This window comes from Chlorocebus sabaeus, chromosome 23 (genome assembly GCF_047675955.1).
Source record: "Chlorocebus sabaeus isolate Y175 chromosome 23, mChlSab1.0.hap1, whole genome shotgun sequence".
NCBI lineage: Eukaryota > Metazoa > Chordata > Mammalia > Primates > Cercopithecidae > Chlorocebus > Chlorocebus sabaeus.
The window spans coordinates 25,011,853-25,025,987 of record NC_132926.1 but is presented as its reverse complement, the minus strand read 5'-3'; the positions used below and the strand labels follow the sequence as shown (position 1 = coordinate 25,025,987).

General features: G+C 43.9%; 1 protein-coding gene across 1 annotated transcript in view; it reads left to right on the top strand.

The window, feature by feature from the left end:
* ITK (IL2 inducible T cell kinase) overlaps window positions 1–14,135 on the top strand; it is a 74,964-nt gene that overhangs the window by 30,286 nt on the left and 30,543 nt on the right. Inside the window, exons 3-6 of the mRNA XM_008015137.3 lie at window positions 7–88; window positions 2,894–3,022; window positions 6,905–6,945; window positions 11,959–12,110. Coding sequence (XP_008013328.1) covers window positions 7–88; window positions 2,894–3,022; window positions 6,905–6,945; window positions 11,959–12,110 — 404 coding nt within the window. The remainder of the gene's footprint in view (window positions 1–6; window positions 89–2,893; window positions 3,023–6,904; window positions 6,946–11,958; window positions 12,111–14,135) is intronic.

The window sequence follows — 14,135 nt, the reverse complement described above, 5'->3', positions numbered from 1 at the left end:
CTCCAGGTCATGCATGACAACTACCTCCTATATGTGTTTGCTCCAGATCGTGAGAGCCGGCAGCGCTGGGTGCTGGCCCTTAAAGAAGGTAATTAAACTCCTTTGCCATTGAATCACTGACACCCTTGATCCTATAGTAGGGTTGGGTTCCACAATAGAATAGACTGTGGTGTGAGAGCAGCTGATGGCTGGTTTCCCTTTTGGGGTTAGTGGAAGTTTCCACGTTTTCATTCCGGGCCCAGGAGGCAATAACTGGTATCATTCAGGGCTGACCAAATCCAGCCTGCTGTCTGTTCTTGTCAGGCTCTGAGCAATATTTGTATATAACTCATTTCAAATAGTTAAATAAGTACCTACATAAGACCCTTGATTTTGTCTCATGGTCGGTAAAACCTAAAATATTTACTGTCTGGCCTTTTAAGAACAAGTTTGCCAACTCCTTGTATAGTATGAAGAAGCAGAACATAGGCCCTAGTGTGAAATGACCTGGGTTTAAATCCCAGCCTGTCACTTGCTATGTACACTTAGGCAAGTTCCTTAATTGCCTGTGCTTCAGTTTCCCATTTATTTAAAAGGGAGAAAAGGAAGGGATAACAGCACCTGCCTTTGGAGCTGATTTGAGCAAAGTCCTGGGAACTAGGTTGGCCCATAGACAGCACGTAATAAATATCAGCTAGCTTTCAAGCCTTTCAGACCATTGGTAAGGGTATTTCTTAAGCCTTACCTTCCTGACGGCACAGTTAGAGGCAGTAGTGTTTAAGCACATGGGGTGTGGAGCCAGGCATGAAGGTGAAAATCCCAGCTCTGCCAATGATTAGCATGTGACCCTGGGTAAAATTCCTTGACCTTCGTGTGTCTCTATAAATTTTGACTAAAAACAGTCATGGAGCTGTTGTGAGAACTGAATGATTGAGGACTTAGGACAATACCCATCCCAAAGAAAGCACTCGATCAATGTTACCATTATTGTTCTTTAGCCTGAAGCACTGGATATGTCAGAAGATCTGGATTCAAATACTAATCTGCCTCTATGAAACTATGAGGACTAAGGATAAGCAAACTATTTGTTATCTCTGAAGTTGCAATTCCTCTACCTGAAAAAAAATGAGAATAGAAATACAAGGTGTATCTTATCCCAAGGTTGTTGTGAGCCTCAAATGAGTTATGAGCAGACAAGTGCTGGGTAAATCGGAAAGTGCTCACAGTTCTAACAGTCATGGGACATAGAGCAAACACAAAAGTAAGAAGTAATCAAAATGGGCTGGCTGCAGTGGCTAACACCTGTAATCCCAGCACTTTGGGAGGCCAACGTGGGAGGATCACTTGAACTCAGGAGTTCAATGCTACAATGAGCCATGCTCATGCCACTGCACTTCAGCCTGGGCAACATAGTGAGATCTCATCTCTACTAAAAATAAAAACATTAGCCAGGCATGGTGGCACACGCCTGTGCTCCAAGCTACCCGGGAGGCTGAGGTGGGAGAATCATCTGAGCCTGGGAGGTCAAGGCTGCAGTGAGCCAAGTGAGCCGAGCCTGGGTAACTGGCAAGACCCTGGTCTTACCCCACCAAAAAAAGGAAGAAAAAAAAGTAATCAAAAGGGCCCCAGTTATGATCATTGGCTATTTGCCCTCTGTGAAGGGATTTCGTCCACAGGATGTTAAAACTGGAAGGAACATTAGAAATTAGCTATCTAGTTCTGTGGTTTGTTTATTTATTTATTCAAGGAGACAGTGTATTAGTCCAATTTCATACTGCTATAAAGATATGCCCAAGAGTGGGTAATGTATAATGAAAAGAAGTTTAATTGACTCACAGTTCTGTATGGCTGAGAGGCCTCAGGAAACTTACAATCATGGTGGAAGGTGAAGGGGAGGCAGTCACCTTATTCACAAGGTGGCGGAAGAGAGAATGACAGAAGGAGGAACTTGCCCAATACTTATAAAACCATCAGGTCTCATGAGAACTCACTTACTATCACAAGAACAACATGGGGGAAAATATCCCCATGATCCAGTTACCACCACCTGGTCTCTCCCTCAACACGTAGGAATTATGGAGATTACAATTCAAGATGAGATTTGGGTGGGGACACAGAGCCAAACTATATCAGACAGGGTCTCACTCTGTTACCCATGCTGGAGTGCAGTGGCACAAGCATGGCTCATTGCAGCCTCGACCTATTGGGCTCAAGTGATCCTCCCACCTCAGCCTCCTGAGTAGCTGGGACTACAGGTGCATGACACCATGCCCAGCTAACTTTTTTCTTTTTTCTTTTTTTTTTTTTTTTGGTAGAGAAGGGGTCTCACTATATTTCCTAGGCTAATCTCCAACTTAAGAGATCCTCTTGCCTTGGCCTCCCAAAGAACTGGGATTACAAGCATAAGCCACTACACCCAACCCTGTTCTGTGCCTTATGTATGTATTTGTTTCAGTAGCAGAGCACCCTTTTTTCCCCAACCAAAATCTTACTTCAAAGCCACAAACCTACAAGGGAAAAAACCAAAGTTGCTGTGGTTAAAGGTAGGAGAGTTGGAGGGATGGTGATTCCACCTTCTCAACCTTCTCATTACCCTTAAAGGCACTTTTGTAGAGCCCAGTGTTTAACAATCTCATTGGCTCAGATGAGGGTTTGCCCAACCTAAGAACACACAACTAATGCAAGGCAGAGCCGGATGTGAGCCTAGATATGCTGATGCCTAAATGTAACATTAACTACCCCAGTAAATAGCACAGTGCATTTATGTGCTCAGGTCAACCCATGCTTCTAAGTGGTCTGGACAATACTCATTCAGGCTCACTCAGCCAGGTCTAAACTCGAGATGGTATAAAATTGGTAGCCCTTGATAGACTGACCTGGAAATAACTCTTCTGTTGGTGCCAACCTATTTCAGAAACGAGGAATAATAACAGTCTGGTGCCTAAATATCATCCTAATTTCTGGATGGATGGGAAGTGGAGGTGCTGCTCTCAGCTGGAGAAGCTTGCAGCAGGCTGTGCCCAATATGATCCAACCAAGAACGGTAAGAGACTGGGAATTCCCTCTACTCTTTGTGAAATGACCATAGAAAGGTAAAAGCTTTTGGCCTTCAATCATTGAGGGTATCAGGAATGGAATGCAAAATTCTACATTTTCAGAATTTTCCAAGAGGAATCATCTGTGTTTTCTACCAGTCTGTTGGTGCTTCCATCTCAAAGCTGATGTCTTTATAGCTCCTGACCATTTAAAGTGTGTTCTTTGGACCAGCAGCATCAACATCTCCTAGGAGCTAGTTAGAAATGCAAATGATCTGGCCCCACTCATGACCTACTAGATCAGAATTTTCATTTTAACAAGATCCCAGGAGACATATGTGCACAGTACAGTTTGAGGAGCCCTGCTATAACCTGCATTTGAATGGCATGGTCTATTTAAGTCTTTTTTTTTTTTTTTTTTTTTTTTTTTTTTTTTTTGAGACGGAGTCTTGCTCTGTAGCCCGGACTGGAGTGCAGTGGCCGGATCTCAGCTCACTGCAAGCTCAGCCTCCCAAGTTTACGCCATTCTCCTGCCTCAGCCTCCGGAGTAGCTGGGACTACAGGCGCCCGCCACCTCGCCCGGCCAGTTTTTTGTATTTTTAGTACAGACGGGGTTTCACCGTGTTAGCCAGGATGGTCTCGATCTCCTGACCTCGTGATCCGCCCGTCTCAGCCTCCCAAAGTGCTGGGATTACAGGCTTGAGCCACCGCGCCCAGCCTATTTAAGTCTTAAATTACAGAGGCAACCTTAAGAGATATAAAATATTTATTTCTCACAGTGGCATCATATCACACATATATTTAATTATACAAATTCAACTCTATAGCCTTAAAGGTGAGAGGAATTTTTTTTTCTTTTACTTTTTACTCTGTAGTTTCTCCTTTCCTCCTCTTCAAACTTGCCCTTGACCTCCACAATCTCAGAGAGGAGAAGGCCACAGTCTAAATGCAAAGTGAAAACAAAAAAGCTATTTCTTTGCCTTTGACATTAAAGGCTCAGGTCCAGGGGACTGGGCTGCAATGGGATTTTAGTAATGACTTTCGAACCTTAACCTCCAGTTGCATACAACTCCACTCGAATGCATTTCACATTCATTATGCTCTTGTTCCTCTCAACCATGTGGGGTAGATGGTGTCATGTTAAGGGAATGGGCTGCTTTGAGCAATTCAGTATGCTCCAAGTCACACTGCTGGAAGTGCTCTGCAAATTCCATTGTTGCATAGGAATGATGGACCGTGTGGATTGTTCTCCTTCCATGTTCCTCTCTTCTCAACCTCTTTTGCCATAGTTTCTCCTTCTCATTTATCATTTCCTTTTGTGCACTAAAACTTAATACTGAAAATTGGCAACCCAAGGCGGATGTAACACATGGCTCGGTTTTCTGTGCCTTCCTGATTCATAGTCCCTCTCATTACCACTTTAAAAACCACCAGTTTTCACCCTGCGTCTTGGGGAAAAAGCCCTTCAACGTAATCCATCCCTGGGCCCAGAAGAATAATACTTAATAAGTTTTAGAAATTGGTAAATATTCAAGTGATCCTCCACATTAGTCCTGTGACCATATTCATGTGGGCCAATATTTAATAAAAAAGAAATGGAAAATTTTCTATGGATGGGATCCACCGTAATAACAGAACGGCATGGGCTTACCTCAGTGAGTGAAAGCCCTTTCCAAAATCAGGGATCTGGTCTCCAAACTTCTGCCAATGCCTTGCTCTGGGCCCTCAGATGAGTGACTTGGCCATCAAGGGGCCCCAGTGTCCTCATCTCAAAAATAGCAAGGAGTTCTGAGGGGCTTAGGATGAAATAATATCTAAGCCCCTTTCCAGTTCTGAAATTCTTTGACTCAGTATTTCCATTCTGTAGTTTGCACCATGCATGCTGCAGCTATTCCTCTTTGGGGCGCACAGTATTTCCCTCCTCCAAGTGATACACATGTGACTGAGGTGCTAGGAACATCTGAATGACTCACCAGAACTCCAGTGCAGGAGGGCTGGTCATGCTGAGCTGCTCCCCGTGTGAAACCAGGGCCTGAGCACTCTTGGGGTCCTGCTGTGGGTGTCGTGCAGTCACTCTGCTAATGGTTTTGCTTTTGCATTGCAACCCATTGCTGTCTCCTCCTTGAGCATCTCCTCACTCTACTTTCTTCTGATTTGGTTAAATAACTTCGTGGATCCGAGTTTTACACAGTTGAGACTAGAGTTTTCAAGAAACACACTGCACTGTGAATACAGCTCATGGTCACCTCCCTGGGTGGAGGCTCACAGGATTCCTGGTACCGAGCACATTGCCAGTGCGGGTCTATGAGCACTGGGCTTTAGATAACCCCTCTGAGCCTCTAAGTGCATTTCCTCACCTGCAAAATGGGGATAATGATAATAGGTAGCTACGTGTAAAGCTGGGAGATTCAATGGTGTTGTGGAAAGCAGTACAGCTGCCAACATATACAGAGTTCTCGATAAATGGTAATTGTGTCTACTTGTCTTCCTTATTGGTGGTTGAAAGAATCTAAGGCCGAGATATAGCCTCAGAACTTGTGTGTGTTTGGGAAGCAACAGACTCGGTTGAGTAAAAACAGACCCAGCCACACCCAACCCATAGTAACACCCATGTCTTCAACCAGAACTGGCCCTGATCTCTCCACATACCAACCCCACACAGATGGAAAGGAAGGAAGGGAAAAGCAAGGCCAGAGGAAGAAGAAAGAGACACCAGTCATAGAATATCCAGGGATGGAAGTGGCCAAGGCTTACAGCTAGTATTGGTGAAGCCAGAGTTAGAACATCAGTCTCCCAGCTCCAAGTTGAGTTCTAAATGGGAGCCATGCTTCCTATTATAGGGGTTTTCCTTCTTCTCTGGTCATCGCATACCCAGGTCACTATCCCAGCCTACTGTTTCTTGCCAAGTCTGCACGGGGCTGGGCTCCAGTGTCAATGTGTGACTCTCTTCTACTGTATCCCTGATGTGGGCTGTCCAACTTCAAGTCAACCTCCTACAGAAATGAGGAACTCATCACCTACCTATGCAGCCCATTCTCTTCTCATCTCTCGTTATTAAGGATGTCTTTGTATTAGCCTGAAGCCTGTGCAGTGCCTCCCGTACCACAGAGAGCCCCAGACACAGCCACACACCTTTGATTCATTGAGTCCAGGAATGGCCTTTGCAGAGCTACAAAGGAGAAATAGTGGGAGACGAGTATGAAGAGATGAGAGGAAGGAGAGAGGGCAAGAGAAAGAGAGAGGAGAGAAAGGAGGAAAGAGAGAAGAGAGAGGAGAGCTAAACAGAGGGAGACATGGAAACAGAGATAAGCAGAAAGACAAAGACAGAGAGATGCTGGGTTGGTATAGTTTGAAAGAAGCAGAAATAACACATATTCAGATGCCTTAAGGCAACTAAAAGTGGATTCCAGCCCACTCAAAAAGCAGCACAATGACCTCCCACCTTAGCCACCCCCTCCTCAAGCTCACAACTGAGTCAGGAAGCTAGTGAGTCACTGTCCCCCTGAGTCACCAATTCCCACTCCTGAGTTTAGCAGGTGGCAGAGACATTCCCAGAAGTCTCTATGCCTACAGGGAAGGGTGCAAGTCTAACCCCACTGTCAGGCTTTTCCTGGGAATACAGAGAGACAGGGCCCCTGAATATGGACTTCTGGAAGCTTCTGGTGTCTACTAGAAAAGGGAATCAGAAACCAGCAGGCCCAAGGAGATAAAAGACAGCTTCTGACAAAGCCAAGTCGGGTTTCACTGTTTCTTATTACTCCTTCTGGCCCCCTTTCTTCTGTTGTTTTCCCTGGGCCCTTTTTCTCAGAAAAGCCCCCTGGCTGCTCACTTCCGGTTGGGTCCATTGGTTTTCATGCTCATTTTTTCTTTTCCTGTTTTTCTCTTTTCAGCTTCAAAGAAGCCTCTTCCTCCTACTCCTGAAGACAACAGGGTGAGTGAGAGCCCTAGCTCCGGGTGCAGGTCGGCCCACAAGCTACCTGATTGGCATGTTCCTATTTCATATTCCCCTCTGCCCATATTTTTCAAACCCTGGATGCATGCAACAGGCTGTCACGATTCAGCGGAACTCAACACATTGGGTATTTTTGGGCTTCAACTGACTTGGGGGTCTGTCCCCTTAAAGAACCATTCAGCTGCTAAATCTCCATGTCACTTTATTTATTCAACAAATACTGATATCAAATTGGGTGGCCATTCACCTGACCACTTTGGACTATAGTAGCAGCGCACTGTCTATAAAAGTGTGGCAGGCATGGTGGCTCACACTTGTAATCCCAGCATTTTGGGAGGCCAAAGTGGGAGGATTGCTTGAGCCCGGGAGTTCGAGACCAGCCTGGACAACAAAGTGAGACCCCCATCTCTAGAAAAAAAATTTTTAAATTAGCTGGTGTGGTGGTGCACGCCTGTGGTCCCAGCTACTCGGCAGGCTGAGGCAGGAGGATCACTTGCGCCCAGGAGGTCGAGACTGCAGTGAGCCATGACTGTGTGCCACTGCACTTCAACCCACATGATAGAGCAAGACCCTGTCTCCAGGAAAAAAAAAAAAAAAAAAAAAAAAAAAGGTGCATACTCACTCTATGCAAGCATTTTGGAGACATACATTTGTTGGTATTTTATATTTTTCAAAGCACTTCAACCCCTTTATTATCTATTTGAAAACTTACTGTCTGTTCTATCCACTTCAGAGGGTTTTAGTTTTATTCTCATTGTAAAGCTTGGGAAATGAAACCCCAAGAGAGGTCTTAAGGCTTTTCCAAGGCCATTTAGCAACTTAGTAGGATGCAAGGGTTCTGGCGTGGTGGTCTTTAACTCGAGTGGTGGTTCTCAAAGTATAGTCCATGGACCAGAAGCATCTGTATCACCTGGGAGCATGTTAGAAATACAAATTCTTAGACCCCACCCCGAGACCTGCTGTGTCCAAAACGCTGGGGGAGGAGCCCAGGAATATGCATTTTAATAAGCCTCCTCACTGATCTATAATACACTGACTTACAAGTCTTAGATAGCACAGTACCTACTCTAGGGCAGCTTATTTGGTTAAGGAGATGAAAAAAAAAAAAAAAAAGAGATGGGAGAAAGGATCATGACCTTTAGGTAGGGGATATGGCCCTGACCTTATGATAATATTAACACCAATATCCACTTTTTTTTTTTGGAGATGGAGTCCTGCTCTTGTCACCCAGGCTGGAGTGCAATGGCACAGTCTCGGCTCACAGCAACCTCCACCTCCCAGGTTCAAACAATTCTCCTGCCTCAGCCTCCCAAGTAGCTGGGATTACAGGTGCTCACCATCACGCCCAGCTAATTTTTGTATTTTTAATAGAGACGGAGTTTTAGCATTGTTGGCCAGGCAGGTCTTGAACTCCTGACCTCAGGCGATCAACCCACCTCGACCTCCCAAAGTGCTGGAATTACAGGCGTGAGCCACTGTGCCCGACCAATATCCACATTTGAGTACTCGCTCTTCATTCCAGAGCAAATTCTTTAACCAGAGTTTACTGATTCCGTTTCCTCATGCTTCTTCCTGAAGAATGAACTCTGTCTTTTTTCCCTTCAGCCAACATGGTGACATTTCAAAACTGGCAGCGTCCCCATAAAGGAAGCTCTAAATCCTCAAAGCTCCAGCCTGGTGTTTAGATCTGTCATCAGCCTACTCCCTCACAACAGAAAAGAAACTGAAACTGTAGCAGAGAATGAGCTCTCTCTCCTTTTCTTTCACTGACCTTCTGAAGACTATTTCACCATCCCCCTTGAAGGCCTGATTCAGAATCCTACTGCCCTCCCTTGCAGATGGTTCCCTCAACAGTCCCGCCTAAACCCACACCTCCCGTCTTAAGCCAGGCTGCTCTTGTGTCTTTGTTTTTGGTATCAATGAAGGTGAAAGCCAGAATACACTGCTGATCCTTCTCTCCCTGCACTCTGCCATTTGGCTTTTCAGCCTTCTTGGAGGAGTATCGTGGATACTGTTTTGAGTGTTCTGACCACAAGGGTTTTGGAATCATTGTTCTAGTTTCAACCGCATGTCTAAATCTGATGCAACGATTCTCTTATCTGAGCCACTTGGAGTCATTTCTCTCCTCACCTTCTCGTTCTGCTCCCTGAGTGGTAATGACATCTCGGATTGTCATACAGAGAAACTATGTTTTTAATCTAGTCTGAGCCAACAGGTCTCATGCTCTATGTGAGAAACACTGTGAGCAGGGCCAGTCCTCCAGGGTCGGGGGATGGCTATTTTGTTCAAGATGGAGAATATCCATGGTCAGAGTGAAGGACAATCCCAGGCCTCTCTTGCCTATGGATACAAACAAGGTCATATTTCACATTGAAGTCCAAATTCCAATTCCTCTTGGCCCCCTGCATCCATGGGAACTCAACTCTTCCTCTTACAGTCCCTCCCAGTCAACCCAGGGCTTGCTGAGGGGCCACTAGAATGTGTCTGCATGTGTCCTTTTTCGCTGGCTGCCTACTAAGGCACTCTATCCCTGCCACTGCTACCTGGACTCCCTGTGAGGGCCCCTCAGCCCAGTGGAGCTCTTCCCACCTGGGACCAGCAGAGGTCCTGGGGGGTCAGGTTATGCTGAGGCCTGTAGCAGAGTGGCCAGGAGACAGGATCCTCATTCCCTTCATGCCTCACCACATCATGGAGGCTCCCAAACAACCCTTCCTGAGCCCACAGACTCAGTTTCTCCAAATGCCATCCCTTGATTTTCGCACTCAAATAATGGTTCCCAACCTTATCAAACTCAATACTGCCTTTTAATGATGGATATTTTGTAAGGCTCCTTTTGTTATCCTGAAAAGAAATTCATAAATAATATAACATATGAATACATATTTTTTTTTAATTAAAGTACTTAATTTTTGTTGTTGTTTTGAGACAGGGCCTTACTCTGTTGCCCATGCTGGAGTGCAGTGGTGCAATCATAGCTCACTGCACCATCTGTCTCTTGGGTCCAAGCCATCCTCCCTCCTCAGACTCCGCAGCTGTTAGGGCTACAGGCATGTGCCACCACACCTGGCTAACTTTTGTATTACACATACTTTTTTAAAAAAAATCAATAAATGTTCTAACTGTAATACTTAGAAGGAAGGAAAAATAATATATATAACAAAATTTCCATTTCAAAAATAAATAAATAAAAATTTAAAAAAATAAAATAAAGTATGTGTTTCTGTATAAATATTGGGGCATGACTGCACTGGAAGACAGAACGAAATAGTCATTTTCTTGCACCTGTAGGTAGGATCCCGTTGGATTTGACATCTCAAATGCAACTGATAAAAATTGTGGCATTGGGACTCAACTACAGCGTTACCCCTGTGATATAATTTTCCAAAATGATGAACAACTCTTGGTAAACTTCTGAACCAAAGTATAGTCTTCCCTCAAAGTACAAGGTAGTTGCATTCTTGGGAAATCCAGTACTTTGGATAGGGTACGGATAGGATCTAGGCTCAGGATGTTCTTATATAATTATTGTATAAGCTGGTTTCTCATCACGTGAATGTTTACAAGGATATTCGAAAGTTGTATGGAATGTGGGACTCTACAGAGCATTTTGCATTCTTGGCCATCACCCATTAAAGGCCTATAGCATACCTCAAACTTTGTGATATTCAAAATAATCCCCATATTCCAAGCTTGCATGATTGTTAGAAAAAAAAAAAATACATGTCCAGTGTGCCTCCTACAGAAAGGTACCATCGTAATTTGAGGACCGTGCTCTGATCTTTCTCTTCACAGATATTAACCAATGAATTGACCTACAGTGGGATGAATGCCTTAGCTCTCCTTCATCTTCTTCAAGCATCCTTGAACACTATTCCTCCCTCCATGAGCTCTTAGAGCAAAAGCCTCAGGACATCCGCTCTTTTCTGTAGCATCCCATTTACACATCCTCACAAGCTCCACAAATATCTAGATTTCAAATTCCAATCTGCAGCTGGGCACAGTGGCTCATGCCTGTACTCCCAGGACTTTGGGAGGCCAAGGCAGGAGGGTCACTTGAGCCCAGGAGTTTGAGACCAGCCTGGGCAACATACTGAGATCTTGTCTCTATTTAAAAAAAAAAAAAAAAATCCGATCTGGGCTCAGTTGAGATAACATACTACATCAGTATGATGAGACTTTTTTTTCAGCTCCAGTATTTTTATGCCACCAAATGCTTCAATGTACTCAGAGAACTTGTGACTTCCTAACACTAAATCACATTCTAGTGAGGAACTCAATCTTTCCGCACATTTACTCTCACAAAGTCTGCTAACCCATAGTAGGCATGCCCATCCTGAACTCTGGCAACTGTGTGCTTTGTGGTCTTTTCTTCATGTCCTCAATATGTCATCCTAAGAAAGGGACTGAGGAACAGAGACATCAGCAATAGAGCCCATTGGAGAAGGAAGGGAGACAGGTGCTAGAGTAGAGAGAGTCTTAGGGCTAATTCAAGTGGTAGATTGGCCAGGTCCATTTCTCTTATCTGGGCCTCAGTTTCCTCATCCTAAATGAAAAAGTGTATTAAATGATCTGTTAGAGGAATTCCAGCTCCAATAACCTATGATTCTGTAGATCTGGATAAACCCACAAATCATATCAGTAAAGCACAAACTGAAAGATTTCATGTTGACTGTATCTCCTTTGCCAAGGGCATGATGCATCCGGCAGAGAGGCTGCCGCATATAACATAGTGCGGATAAAGAAACCAGCAGACTTTTGTGAAAATCATGTGGCTGCTTGGAATTCACTGTGGTCAGAATTTACCTCATAGAATGAGCCATGTAATTAATTCCAAGCACTGATGTCTTTTTGCCATGTTCAGTGCCGTAACTCTAACTCATAAAGAAAGTCAACCAGAGGAAGGCAGATTGTCTCCCCAGACACCCCGATGAAAGGAGGCATTTTCCCTCCTTTTTTATGTCTTTGCTTGGTTTTGTTGTCTCTCTTCCCCAGCGACCACTTTGGGAACCTGAAGAAACTGTGGTCATTGCCTTGTATGACTACCAAACCAATGATCCTCAGGAACTTGCACTGCGGCGCAACGAAGAGTACTGCCTGCTGGACAGTTCTGAGATTCACTGGTGGAGAGTCCAGGACAGGAATGGGTAAGGCATCTTTGTGACTGCTGTCCCTCTGTTTGAGGTGTGGTGTGAACAAATAAAATACCAGGATGATTTGTCCTATCTCCCGAAGCGTGACCGCAGCACTGAGGTGGGAGAGGAGAGCAGAGGCAGGAGGAAGAGGGAGGAAGAGGAAGTAGTTGAGGCTCGTTTTTCCTCTTCTCAAGAAGTGACTCTGAGGCAGTCACTTGCTATGCTTGCTCCCTGCACCCCATCTCATGCACTCCAGACCCAAACTCATCTCAAAAAAACCCTGGATTTTTCCACTGACATCTTCAATTTGGGAGCTTGGCAATTTACTCTGTATAGTGCTATTGTTCTTGAGTGTTAAGTGAGGCTGAAGGTACATCCCATTAGAAAGTGGTTATTTTTGGTGGAAAGAAAACGTGTGTGTAGAGATGGTACAGACTGATAATTATGTTAGGATGCATCGGAAAGAAGATACTAAAGATTTAGTTACAATCGCAGTCATTGAACTAGCCATCCACTTGACTCAGGGAGAAAGTAAGATTGTACAAATACCACTTTCCCACTATGCAACTTTTGAATGAAAAAAATACCGAGCATGAGATTCACACTGCCTTTTACGGTTTTTTTTTTTTTTCCTCTTAATATATCAGATGTATTAACCCATGCTCTGGAATATTTTCCAGAATATGAGTTCAATGGTTGCATCAATCCTGCCATAAATGTACTCTAAATTAGCAAATTCCCTTGTTGAACACTTACGTGATCTCCAATATTTTGCAAATATTAACAACACTGCAACGAACATCTTTGTATCTTAATATTAAGGGTTTAAATGTTTTCAAAGTATGAGGTTATTATTAATTTTAAAATATAAAAAAGAAAACTGTAATTGCAACATATGGATCATTTATGTCAACATTTTACTTAACTAACAGTAGAGAGAAATAGACATAAAAAATAAGCCACCCTCCATTTGCCCCCGCATCAAGTCCAAAAGTAATCACTATTCGGCTGGGTGCAGTGGCTGACGCCTCTAATCCCAGCAGTTTGGGAGGCCAAGGCGAGTGGATCACTTGAGACCAGGAGTTTGAGACCAGCCTGGCCAATGTGGTAAAACCCTGTCTCTACTAAAAACACAAAAATTAGCCAGGTGTGGTGGTGCACACCTGTAATCCCAGCTACTCCACTGGCTGAAGCATGGAAATCACTTGAACCCAAGAGGGAGAGGTTGCAGTGGGTCGAGATGGTGCCACTTCACTCCAGCCTGAGTGACAGAGCAAGACTCTGTCTCAAAAAAAAAAAAAAAAAAGGATCACTATTAATACCTTCTTGTGTATCATAAACAAAAGTTATACCTATGCAAATGCATCCTTTTTTCGCTTGTACCAAGTTGATCCATTCTGTTCTGCATCTTGCTTTTAATTTTTAATGATATTAATACACATTGAAGATCTTTTCATACCAGTACATGCAAATCTACCTCATTTTTAAAATAGTTGCATAGGCCGGGCGCAGTGGCTCACGCCTATAATCCCAGCACTTTGGGAGGCCAAGGCAGGCTGATTACCTGATGTCAGGAGTTCGAGACCAACCTGGCCAACACGGTGAAACCCCATCTCTACTAAAACTACAAAAAATTAGCTGGGTGTAGTGGCAGGAGCCTGTGATTCCAGCTACTCGGGAGGGTGAGGCAGGAGAATTGCTTGAACTTGGGAGGTGGAGGTTGCAGTGAGCCAAGATCGCACCACTGCACTCCAGCCTGGGCAACAGAGCAAGAATCCATCTCAAAAAATAATAATAATTGCACAATATTAGAATGTATGATTATATTATAAGTGTTTAAATAACCCTCTATGGTGGGACATTTAGTTGCCAGTTTATTTGTTTCCTCTGCTGTTTCAAACAAGGCTTTAATGAAGATCTTGTATTCATGTATCTTGGCCATCTTTGGAAAATATATATATATAAAAAACATTACTTTTCTTTTCTTTTCTTTTCTTTTTTTTTTTTTTTTTTTTTTTTTTTTTTGAGACAGGGTCT